Genomic DNA, 12,362 nt, shown 5'->3' with positions numbered 1-12,362 from the left:
ATCAAGCTCTGGAAGCACAGGAGGATTATACATCTAAAACTCTGATTTCTGAAGAGGTGTCCACTTTCTCTAGGATGCGATCCCTCTTTTATCAATAGGATCTTTCACAGTCAAAAACCTTAAGTGGACTGAAGCCTTCGAGCAGAAGGCTGGGGTTGGTGCTAGTGACCCAAGAGATTTAAGACTCTTTGGGAGCAGTAGGCTTTTGCAACTAGCAATTCTCACTGTTATTTCATTATCTTGTGAATACACAGACAGAGAGCGTTTTCATCCTTTCCTTCTAACTTAGGTGAGGCACAGCCCTTTAGAGCCAAAGACAATGAGTCCAAAGTAAAACCCATTTAACTACTACAGTTCTTCAATGCAATAAAGCGAACTATAAGAGCTCCTGAAGCATTTAAGAAGATGAGTAAATATAGTATTTCAGTCTTATAAAGAGTCCATTTACATCCATTAAACAGAATTACACACACTGAAAACAGGCTGTCTCTAAGACAAAATCATAACCACCTTCTTAACCCCATAGAGCAGTGGTTTTCAAACTGTGGGTCACGACAGCTTTGGTCAGTACCGCCGACTGGGCTGTTAAAAGTCCCATTGGAGGTGCTGCTGGGCTAAGGCAGGGTAGATCCTACCTGTTCTGATACTGCACTGTGCGCTGGAAGCAGCCAGCAGCATGTCTGGCTCCTAGACGGGGGCACACGGGGCTCTGCATGCTGCCCCTAGCACTGGCTCCGCACTCCCATTGGCCGGTTCCCAGCCAATGGGAGCTGGGGGGCAGTACCTGCGGATGGGAGCTGGGTGGAGCCACTTGCGCGCCTCCGCCTAGAAGCCAGACCTGCTGCTGGCTGCTTCCGGGGCGCAGGGCGGTCCGCAGTGCCAGGACAGGCAGGAAGTCTGCCTTAGCACCCCGCTGCACCACTGACCAGGAGCTGCCCGAGGTAACCCCGTGCCCCAATCCTCTGCCCCAGCCCTGAGCGTCCCAAACCCCTCATCCCCAGCTCCACCCCAGAACCTGCACCCCCAGATCAGAGCCCTGACCCCCTCCTGCACCCCTGCCCCCTCCCACACCCTGAACCCCTCATTCCCGGGCCCACCCCACAGCCGTCACCTGTGTACCCCTACCCTCTGCCCCAGCCCTGAGCCCCTCCCACACCCCAAGCCCCTCATCCCCAGCTCCACTGGGTTGCAGGTATCAACCATTTTTTTCAACTGGGTCACCAGAAAAAAAGTTTGAAAACCACTTCTAGAGAACCTTCTACCTTCCCACCTCCACGCTCACACAATTTCCCCAGTCAGCAAAGTCATGCAGCACATCCTAATGTCACCAAATCCAGGTCTAGAGGAACCACAGGGAGGAACGTACAGTCCAGGGCCAAACCGCCCTGCCACGAGGATGTCTTGCCACCAGCTCTGTCTCATTTATAGCAAGAGGGGCTGTTCGCTGGAGCAACTCAGATGATCCAAACTGCCCCAGCAGCACACTGGAAAAGATGCAATCTTTGAGGTATCCAAAGTATTTAGGGCTTTCCAAGTCAAGTCAGCATCTTATACTTCACCTGGAAATGCGGTAGCCAGCACAGATCACAGCAGCAGCAAAAACTCTATCGAGTTTACCACTCAGGATACGTCCTCCCCGCACTTAGTCTGGACTGTTACGCCCCTCACTCCCCACCCCTCTGTCCACACATAAAACCCCTTTCACCTGAGTTTGGTGGTGCTTTAAACTTGGGCAAACTGGCCTGGCTGGAGTGTGGTGCCACTTACGCTCTGATTGGTAACGCGCCCACTTTGCAGCAAGGACGCAGGCTAAATCACTCAGTGCTGATAGTCCTCCAATGCCTTCCCACAATTCCCCCACATGGCCAGAAGGACAGACACCTAGTCCACAATTCACCGGGGGGGGGGGGGGGAAGAGAGCAGGGATGGGGATCAGAGCAGCACAAAGAACCATGGGATATGTCCCCAGAAGTCCTAGCAACGTACCCGGCGAGCACAGCACCAGTGAGGAGGACACAGTACCTTAGGCAGGGCCTTGCAATGTGGCTGCTCACATCCAGGCTAGGCTAGCCCGGAGGCCCAGACTGCAGTGCCCGTTGCCCGAGTAAGCTCGGCTGGGAACACAGACCTTTAGCCAGAGTGGTTTTTGCAGAGCTCAGGTGGCGGGTGACTTTTTAAGTCCTGTTTACTTCGAGCTGGATCTGTTTTAACCAGAAAGCTCCAGCCGAAATTTTCAGCAGATTAGTGATTCCGGGTCCTTCGGTCAGCATGCCTTGAAAAATCAGGCATCCAAAAACTGAACACCGGCCCAAGGTGCCTCTAGCTGGGACCCAAAAGCTCCTAGCCGTCACTTTTCAACGTTTGGGATTCAGTCTTTGACAGCTGGGATAACAGCAGGCAATAGACTCTCTGAGCTATAAACCCTTCCAGTGGTTCTGAACTCTTCTAAATTTACATAAGACTGTTCCGATCTCTCCTGCCATCCTCCTAATTGGGTTCCTGGCTTCGTTTTGTACGCTTCTTTGCACGTGTGAGCTGCGCGCACAGTTCACAGGGATCAGGAAACTTCATGTAACTAAGAATTATTTAAAAAAACCAACCCACACTGGCGAGGGTTGGACGACCCTACTCCAAACGAACTGCCTGTGTAACGTCTCACTTTCTGGATAAGGACTTTAAAAAAAGCTGCATTCAAAAAGCAAGACAAACCTGGTCATTTTTAGAGGAAGCTCAATAATTCCCAAAGAGGCCGGGGATTCTGGTACCCCTAGGAAATAAGTAAAGGGAAAAATACATCTGCTGAACATCTGCGAGGGCCCACATTGAGGAACAGAATTTGGCCTGAAGGAAAGAACTGATTGCAAGTATATCCCTGTAAGATTGCAGAAAGATGGGAGCCCATAGATTTTTTCAAACCCTCTCTCTTCCATTTTTAGATGCTCATTTGCCTGAAAACCCCACCCTCAATTTTGAATGAAGAATTCCCTCAGCAGCAAAGAGGGGGGGAAACCCCCAAACCTGTTTTTGCTTTTGAAGCAGAAGAGAGTCTGGGAGAGCTCTGGGGAATGGTCATGATCACCAGACGGTGCTGAAGTTAGGGATGGGTTAAACTGGCCTGTCAATGGGAAACAGAGGTTCATCTTGGCATTCTTCCATCCTACATCTGTTCCCTTTGGATTAGTGGTCTGATCTCACAGTACTGCCCCGCACCTAACAATATTTCTCTTTTCAGCTATAAAAATAGCTCACCGCCCTTGAGTAGCCTGCCCCATTTGGCTTTCCGCATCAAGGATTTTGTCTGAATTCCTTTCTACCTGTCCCTTCTTTAAAGTAGACTTTGTGTTTCTTTGTTCTTTTATTACATACCAGGTTTTTTTTTTTTTTTTTTTTTAAAATGCATCCATATCCTTTTCCTTTTGAGCAGAGGCCTTCTCAGCAAGAACCCTTCTTAAGGGTTGCTTTTCCTTTGAGTAAGAGCTTGTGCATTGAAGGTTTTCAATGATCTCGAGGCAGTTCAGCATTTGGGATACCATTTTCCATTCCTATCAATGCCCTTCTGTACAAAGGTGAATAGAACGTCGTGTCCCAGTCACAGGCCCACTCCCACAGGCTCAAGCAAGATTGTTGCTTGCACTTAAAGACCCAACTGGAGGAACGCCACAAGCAGGTATGAAGAGGATCCTTTCTCTGGTGGATGGCAATTTAAACTGCAGTCTAAACAGGTAGTTAGGTAAAAGGCAGATGGAGTGCCTGCCATGGCCGATTTTTAAGAGCAGGTGGGACAAACACCTGTCAGGGATGGTCTAGGTAATACTTAGCCCTACCTTGAGGCCAAGGGACTGGACTAGATGATCTCTCAAGGTCCCTTCCAGTCCTATGACGCAAAAAATAAAATAAAGTAGCACCTGTACTCGAAGTAACAAAAAGCTGATATATTAAGCAAAGGGAAGGAAGGCCTTTCAGTCTCTTGGGAAGCATAGAGAGGAAGCGCAGGGGCAGAATATTCTCTCATTGACTGGAGAAGAATGGAACATACATGGCTGGGAGCAGAGATGGGGGCAAGACTACACCAGGTTTCTGCATGAATGAGAGTCCTGGCCTGTGTAAAACCCTTCTCCCCACTCCTCTTCATTCTCATTCTCCCCACTGAGGCGAACGGTCCATGCCAGTAGTAACAGACTGATGTTTTGCTACTTCTGCATAGTCAGGGGTGTTAGGAACTGCACAACTGAGCAAGGAGACGCCCTGGCTCAAGTGGACAATAAAGAGTCTTGAAAACGCCTGTTGCAGATCTGAGCTAGTTCGTAGGCAAAGCCTCTCCACGTTCACTCCACAGCCTGCATCTCTGCTAGACTTCATAAGTTATCAAAGCAGAAGGGGACACAAAAGCTTTAAGCCACTTCAGCTAAAAGTGTTGCTCCTGTCAGAAATCTTCATCCACGGAGCAGAGGGATGCGCCTGGCAGCTCTCCGTCACCCTAACAATAGAGCAGCAGAGCTGGAATGGTGTGGCAGGAAGGAAAGAAAACTTGAAAACCTGATTCCCGGCCTTCCCCCACCTCCATGCACCACAATATATAACCCTGTGCAGGATTCAGGAACCCAGCATCTTTCTTGGACCTCAACCTAGCTTCAGTCCCCTCCCTCACCCACGCGGCATTTGCCATCCTTGCTTTGTCCTTGTTTAAGCCTAAAATTTTCCATTTAATATAATTTCTTGTCCATGTGCTGCTTCTCTTCCTGTCGGCTGGCTTCTGTACAGACTCTGCATGGCTGCTAGTTTAAACTACGGGAACTTAGTTATCAAAACTTTAACATGGCAGATTATGGGATGATTTACAAAGGATCAAAGTGGCAATTTAAATACGTCTAAACCCGTCTCTCTGTCACAGCAAGCTCTCGTTCGACAGCACTATTTTAAGTTTTCCTCAAACAATGTTATGAGCAACTTTCACTGTGAAGTTACAACAAAGAACATACCTGAATTTGAGGAAACCTTGACTGAGCTATTCAAAGCAATCCAGGGGATTTAGTCGGGGATTGGTCCTGCTTTGAGCAGGGGGCTGGACTAGATGACCTCCTGAGGTCCCTTCCAACACTGATAGTCTATGATTCTATGACATATCAGACTTAATAGCTGATGTTTCAAAATGCTCTAAACGGTTTTGAAAAGTTCAACCCTAATTTTATGATTTATTCACTTCTAATTAGTTCATTAGGCAGCTCCCATGATCATGTGAATTCCAGTAAAACTCAAAGTTTCTCTCTTTGGGGTCCAATATTTTCCCATTCTCCATAGTGATATCAAAATTAGGTAGGAGTTTTGAAAAGAGCTTTTTCAATTCTATCAGAGGGAACAGTCACAAATGAAACCCTGCACACGCTAGACTGGGGGAGCCATTACTCAACTACATCCTTTCTTCATGATAACGAACAAAGTTTACACCGGTTTCAGAGTAACAGCCATGTTAGTCTGTATTTGCAAAAAGAAAAGGAGTACTTGTGGCACCTTAGAGACTAACCAATTTATTTGAGCATAAGCTTTCGTGAGCTACAGCTCACTTCATTGGATGCATTCATCCGATGAAGTGAGCTAAAGTTTACACCTAATCCTCAACATTCACCACTCCCATTAAATGACAAAGATGTGAGTTATTACACATTTCGACCCATTTTGTCTACGAATAATTTAGTTCCTAAGCCTGAAACCACCAAGAGAAGCTTTTGCTATTCAATAGTGAAGTTTCCATTTTAAAAATGTGATTTGATGTTGCCTAGTTATCTGCTTTTGTGAAAGACACCATTTCAAGGACAAGGAGTGCCGCAAAGCTTGTCTAAAATACAAGCCCTGAACGTCTTTGGCTTGTTTCCTCTGAACCACACAGAGATCTGCTCTGCGACAACAAATTTTCAGTGAGATTTTTTTAAGGGCATCTAAGCGAGAATCACAGGATTCAAGTTTCCCCTGAATGCAAACAGAAGTTTATTAGAACATTGCTGGATAAGCCATATTTTCAGATGTTCTGTATGACTAACATGACTAACATGGCTACCCCTCTGATACTGTACGAGTACTCCATTGTTCAGAATGAGCCACCTAAATTCAAGCTGCCACAATCACATGATCTACCTAATATGCTTAAATGATGTTCAGGGAAAGGGAAACTACAAACAGGTTCCTGATTAAAAATAACCAGCAGGAAAATCTTGATTAAAAAACAGGCTTTTTAAAATCCTATATAAGTGAAGATGCAGAATTCTCTCTTCCCAGTTGCAATCTTTATAAGAAGCCTTTGCAAGTGCAAGGGGTTTTTAACCGACAGGTAACCAGCGTATTCCAGTACAGGAGTTGTTTTTAATTTCTTGCTCTAAGCCAGTTTGTGGTGTCTCATTACAAGCTTGCACATAAAACCTCCAAACAGCTGTTGATGCCCAACAAACTTCTAAAACGCTTTTTGTTTTAAGCTGCTTCACCTCCATGACTAGGAGCTCTTCACGACATTTCTCAAAGTACACAGTTACTCCTGGCTTCAGAGGAGAGTTAAACTCCCCATTCTAGCACTGACGACCACTTTAAAGCCACAGACTACTGAAGCTGGTGGAACCACTGCCAATTACTTCAATGGGCTTTGGACCAGCTCCTTTTAAAATAAAACACACGCGTCCACGTATCTGCCTAACTCCCAGAGGGGCTCTGAACAGAGAGTGTCCGCCACTCAACGAGAGACGGATTGTGAAGTGCCTCTATAGCTGTGTAACCATAAATGCCCCACCCTCCAATCTGGAGATACAGCTTCACTTGCATTTTGATTAACATTTTAAACGGTGGGACAGAGAGCATGTTTCACTGCAGCTAGGGTGCAGCACCCCACTATGCTTTACGATCACGGTAATTCCCTACGCTGTTAGGGAACAGAAGATTTATAAATTGCCCTAGCAGTTAAGTCGTTTTCACTGACCTCCACTGAGAGGCAAAGCTGTCTATTGGATACTGCAGTGGAAGGAATGTCAGGAGACCTGGGTTGGATTACCAGGTAGCCACTGACCTGGTGTGTGACTTGGACAAGTCATTTCACCTCTCTGTGTCTCCTTTCTATGTTAGCTATTCAGGGTAAGGACTCTCTCTATGAGTACGTACAGCACCTAGCACACTGGGCCCCTGATCCCACTTGGGGATTTCTAGGCCCTGCTGTAATAGGAATACAGTGAAGGATGGCCAGTTTCCCATCAAAATACGCTGCAAAAACCCACACATTCAGATGTACTTTCATTTGTATGGACTGTTTACAAAGAATTGCATTTCTGCTTCTGCCCCCAATTCAGAACACATTTCTTAATAGATTAAGAACCTCTCTGGCAGGCTGAGTACTCACCGCCATTAGCTCCTTCTGGAAAGATTTCCTCTCCTTGTTCTCAGTATTATTGCAGTCTTCTTTCAGCTTCTCCAGCACCGAGGCTACCCGTTCCGACTCGCTGTCCAGTTCCGCTCGACAGAAGAAAGTGAGCGGCAAGTTCACATACCCCAAGGCGTCTGCGAACGAGCGCCAGCTGCTGATGTTCTCCATAAGCAGAGTCCTGACTGAGGCGTAGATGTAGGTCAGAAATTTGCAAGGCCTCAGGATTTGCTCAAGCAATGCACTGGTGGTGAGATCAGGTCCAGAAAAATAGCAGGGCTTGACTTTCCCAACCACTAGCACATTTTTGGCATGAACAAGGCCAATTTTTCCTTGGTAGTAGCCAATGTACCATTCCTTGGTCCACAGCTGGCCTTTCAGTTTGATCTTCTCTTCACTGAGCAGCGCGATGACATCTCCTTTCTTATATTCCAGTAAATAATGGTTCTTGTTTTGGCGCACTACAGTTTTAAGCAGTTTGCCATACTTCAGGCTCGCAACCGGCCGCTCCTGAAAGGCAGGATATTTGCTAGTGGCAGCCAGGGAGGACAGAATGATCTTCCCAACCTCATTCTTCTTGAGGAACCTTCTCTGCCCAGTGGACTTGACGGCACTTTTAGGAGGTGGCTGTGGTGTTTGCACGCAGAACTGGGTCAATATGGCGTCCTTGTCATCCTTGACCTGTATCCTCAATGTGAAGTCCGAGAGCTCATTGAAGTCATGGGACATGATTGGGAAGATGAGGCGGCTGACTTTCCCCAGCTTCATCTGGAAGCCTCTGACGATTTTGGCTTGTTCGCTGGCCTTCACCTCGTAATTAGTCATGTTGGAAAACATGCAGAGTTTCAGGTCCTGCGGCCGGGCCAGAGTGAACTGGTGCTTGCCCCACAGCTGCAGGGCCACGGGTGCCACACCGTGGATTTGCCGCGTAACCTCGGTCACTAAGAGAGTCTTTGGCGCACACTCGTGTCCAAAAATAGCCACTATGGTTTTAAAAGAAGGATGTATGTGTTTGGGGCCATAGACACCCACTGTGATCTTTTTACTGATGTAGTCCCAGACCGTGTAAGGATATATGACGTTCTGTCCTTGGGCCACAACAGCTATGTACATACAAGGTTCCAGGTTATCCAGTTGCACCTGTATCGTGTCTCCATAGGAATAGCTGAGTTGCACTGGCGTATAGGGTCCTTCTTTTGTGTCACTCCGCAGGCACTGTAGTCCCACCAAGCTCTGACTCACAATGTCATTCTTGACCTCCGCCGACACTTTCATCTCCAACATGATGAACGTTTTTACCTCCAAGTTGCTCAGTTTAATCTCCAGCACCGGGCTTATGGTGCTGCATTTGTCACTGTTGAGCTCCAGGGGCGGGTCTAACAGGGCTTTCATGGAGATCTGCTGCGTTTCCCCCGGCAAGACGTGTCCTTCTGGCACATGGATGCTGATGTTAGTATCTGGGAGCTGAACTGCTCCACCAGAACTATCCAGCTTGCAGACGATGTTGGTCTCCACAGGTTGTGTCTGACCCCAGCCAGGGTTCTGGCCAAGCAAGTCCAGGTCGTGGCACGACCGTGCCAGCTTCCTGTGGTTCAGCCAGGCAGTTCTAAAATCTTCCCTGCTCTGGAACTGCTCTGGGGTAGGAGATTTTAATCCAGTAAAAAACCCCGACGATGCTGGTATTTCCGATTTTGCCTGAAGGACAGACAGCTCCGACAAACTGTATGAGCGTTTACTTCTGAAGAAGGGATTGTCCCGCCTCACAGGCTGTTCAAACTCCAATCCATTTGTGGATGGAAGTTCAACAAAGATGTTACCTATGCTGCTGTTCATTGCAGAACCGGCCCCTGTAAACAGAGGAGCTGCCGTGTCAAACAGCAGTAAGTCCACAGTGGTTTTGGGGGTGCACTCTTTGTCTGAGCTGGGTGTTATTTGCAAGTTTCCATTCAGAAACGGGTTGGTTTGGACCCCGTTTAAGAAAGGGTTGTTACTGTAGGTGTTGGCAGAGTTTCTCTTTACGTCAGTCCACTCTCCAAGCAGATCTAGCTCTCTGACTCCTTCGTCAGGGCTTTCAAGCAGATTGTCTATCATGCCACTGTCAGTGAAGGATGAGTTGCGGTAGTTTACAGGCTGGACGTAGGAGGAAGGTATGTAACCCATTTCCGTGGTATTGTGAGCATACCACCACTCGCCTCCCGAGGTATCCAAGACATAGAGGTGGTCACCCTTGGAGAACTTTAAGGTTGTGAAGTTAGTTGGGCAATAGTCCTTGATTGCGACAACTTCCTTTGCATTTACAAAAGGCGTGGGATTGTCTACCAGCAAGGCACTAGGAGAAGGCACTGCAAAGTGAAAAGAAACAAGTGTCACAAGCAACCTGCAGAAGTCATAACACTTATTTACTAAACCTTCTTCTTGGAAAAGCAATCCAATTTCTTTGACCAGTGAAGGCCTAACACAAGTTTTATCATATCTGATTATTTTACTTTTTAATCTCTTTAAAATTTACCCACCCAGTACTTCGGATGCTTTGATATGTAGTGAGAGAGCGCTTCTGCCCTAAAGATCTTACAATCTAAAGAGACCAGACAGCCCAAGGGCTGAAGGGAAACCAGAGATGTGACTTGGCCAACATCACCCAGCAGCCCAGTGGCAGAATCGGGACCAGAACCCAGGACTTCTGATTCCCAGTCCAGTATTTTACCAACTAGACCACACTACCTCCCCTTTCAATTAAGGTCCTCACAACCTCTTGCATGGGAGAATTTGGCACTCCCTGCTCTTAAGTCAGTGAGCAGAAAGAAGGAAAAGGCTCTGATAAATGGCACAGAAAGCAGATGATTTAATGGGGCTCAAGACAAGCTCTTGAGCTTACACGGAACTCTTCCTCAGGTCTCTGATGATCAAGAATGATGTAAACAAAATACCAACCTTCTAAAATTCTTGTTCCCCTGAATTGTGAGTGTGGAAGGAGACTTTTTTTTTAATTAAACAAAAGATTTTAGGATTTATTTACAAGGACAGATACCGACAGACTAAAAATCAATCCTTCAACTAGTCCTCTGATCCAGCAAAACCAACTCATATTGGTCTTCAAACACGTACTCAAGTCCTCATTGACATCAGTGTGCTTTTCTCAATTGAAGTGCTAGTCACTTGCTACAGAGTTCCGTGCTTTTTTTGTGTGTGTTCCGACCAAAATCAGCATGTTGTCAGCTTTCCCCTCCCCCTCCCCAACGTTTGCATTTCAAGGCTATTTAATAAAAATTAACTCCATGTCCAAAGAGAGGTCCATGTAATGGGTCCTCCCAAAATAAACACTGCAGCTTACCACTGCTGTATTATCAAGAATGAACCAGTGTTTCCAAACTCATTTCCAGGGTAGTCTTCAGCTGCAGGCCAAACTGCACAGTATTTTGCCACACTAACAGAGCTCCTGATACAAACCTAAAGCAATACAATATAGCCCACAGATAGGCAGCCTTGCGTCAGCTTTTTGCATCCACAGTTAGACCGTGTTTGCTGCAATAAATGCTAAAGTAAAACTTGGATCGGTCACCAGCATTCAAACATTTGTTATCTTGCTAGACAAACCAAAGAGATTTATGCCTAAGGGAAAAAAGTCCACTTTTGTAAGTATACACAGCCAAAAAAAAAAGAGGGGGAATATCTATTTTTTAAAAATTGTTCAAACTGGATTATCCCAGTATCAAGGCTGAGGCAGAATCAAGATCCCGCCCCTCAAAATAAAAAGGGTCATAACAGTGACTCCCAGATTCATGTATGCATAAAGCCACTAGCCCAATGTAATTCTATGCTGCCTGAAACGGTTTTAAAGACAGAGAAGACACTTGAAAGGTTATTTTGATAAGCCATATTTTGCAACATGATGCTGTTATATCAGCAAAGAATTCAAAAAGTAAAGCTCACAAGAGGTCTTTAAACACCTCTGCTAGCTCTTCGCTATTGCAGCACATATGGTATACAATATTACACACTGACCTGATGCTCCCTGAAGTAACGTAGGCACAAAAAGGAAACATGGTTGAAATTTAAATGTTTGTTTTCTTTGAGAGCCTTAGGGGTCCCCTTTGCTTTCTGCTGTTGCCTTGTGCTACCCTAGACGGGAGAACATCATACTTTAAATACAAAAATGTAGCCCCGCTACTGTAATTCTAGAAACTTTATAAAGTTTAAGGACTCAAAACTCCTGCAAAGATGGGGCTTGACAGTATAAGCCAATGCCAAAGAGCTGTTACTATCGCTGAAAATTCCAGATGACAAGCCATGATCAACTTAAAAAACAGTCTGAGATCTTTAATTATGGGAAATGAAACTTATGGGGATTTTCTTCCCCTTCAACCAAGGAGAAATGCCACTTTTGAAATAAAATATTAAGGAAAAAAACAAAGGAGCAATATGCCTATGTTCCTCTCTACTTATGATTGGGAATGGTTTATGTCCAAGTTCTGTGCCATATTCTTGGAGCTTTAAGGAGCTGTGGGAGTTGGTTCCCTTAATGAATACACTGTACTAGGTGAAAACCCCTGTGACAGTACAGTTATGTGGGTAAAAAAGCCAAACATGTCTCAGAACTGACAAACTGGACGGTAACAGCCTGCGAATCCCAGGGATGACTGAGCCTGGTGACGTTTGGAACAAAAAGAGCCCTCACCCAGGCTTGCACTTGTTTCCAGCACTCCCCACCTGACTCAGACGTTCCAGGCTTCAGAGTCACACAGACAGTGACAAGGTAGGTGAGGAAATATCTAGACTGCACACACACAGTGACAATTCTGGAATCTTAATTTGAGGACAGGGATCTTAGCCCTCCACTTTGCAAAGTCCATTTATTTACTGACTGTAACAACAAGGAGAGAAGGAATGACAGCTTTATCCAGTGCCACTGGGCAGAAAGCAATGCTTTGACCAGAGCATTTCCCACTCCATCAGAAACAGGAAGAGGGGA

The 12,362-nt window shown here is 46.1% G+C and overlaps 1 protein-coding gene across 1 annotated transcript in view; it reads right to left on the bottom strand.

The window, feature by feature from the left end:
* Positions 1-12,362, bottom strand: part of SH3BP4 (SH3 domain binding protein 4) — a 141,578-nt gene that overhangs the window by 24,934 nt on the left and 104,282 nt on the right. The window contains exon 3 of the mRNA XM_074968233.1: positions 7,373-9,735. Within this exon, the coding sequence (XP_074824334.1) occupies positions 7,373-9,735 (2,363 nt within the window). The remainder of the gene's footprint in view (positions 1-7,372; positions 9,736-12,362) is intronic.

The sequence above is a fragment of the Natator depressus genome, chromosome 11 (genome assembly GCF_965152275.1).
Source record: "Natator depressus isolate rNatDep1 chromosome 11, rNatDep2.hap1, whole genome shotgun sequence".
In the NCBI taxonomy this organism is placed as follows: Eukaryota; Metazoa; Chordata; order Testudines; family Cheloniidae; genus Natator; species Natator depressus.
Note: the sequence above shows the minus strand (reverse complement) of the source record. Positions and strands in the feature narration are given on the sequence as shown.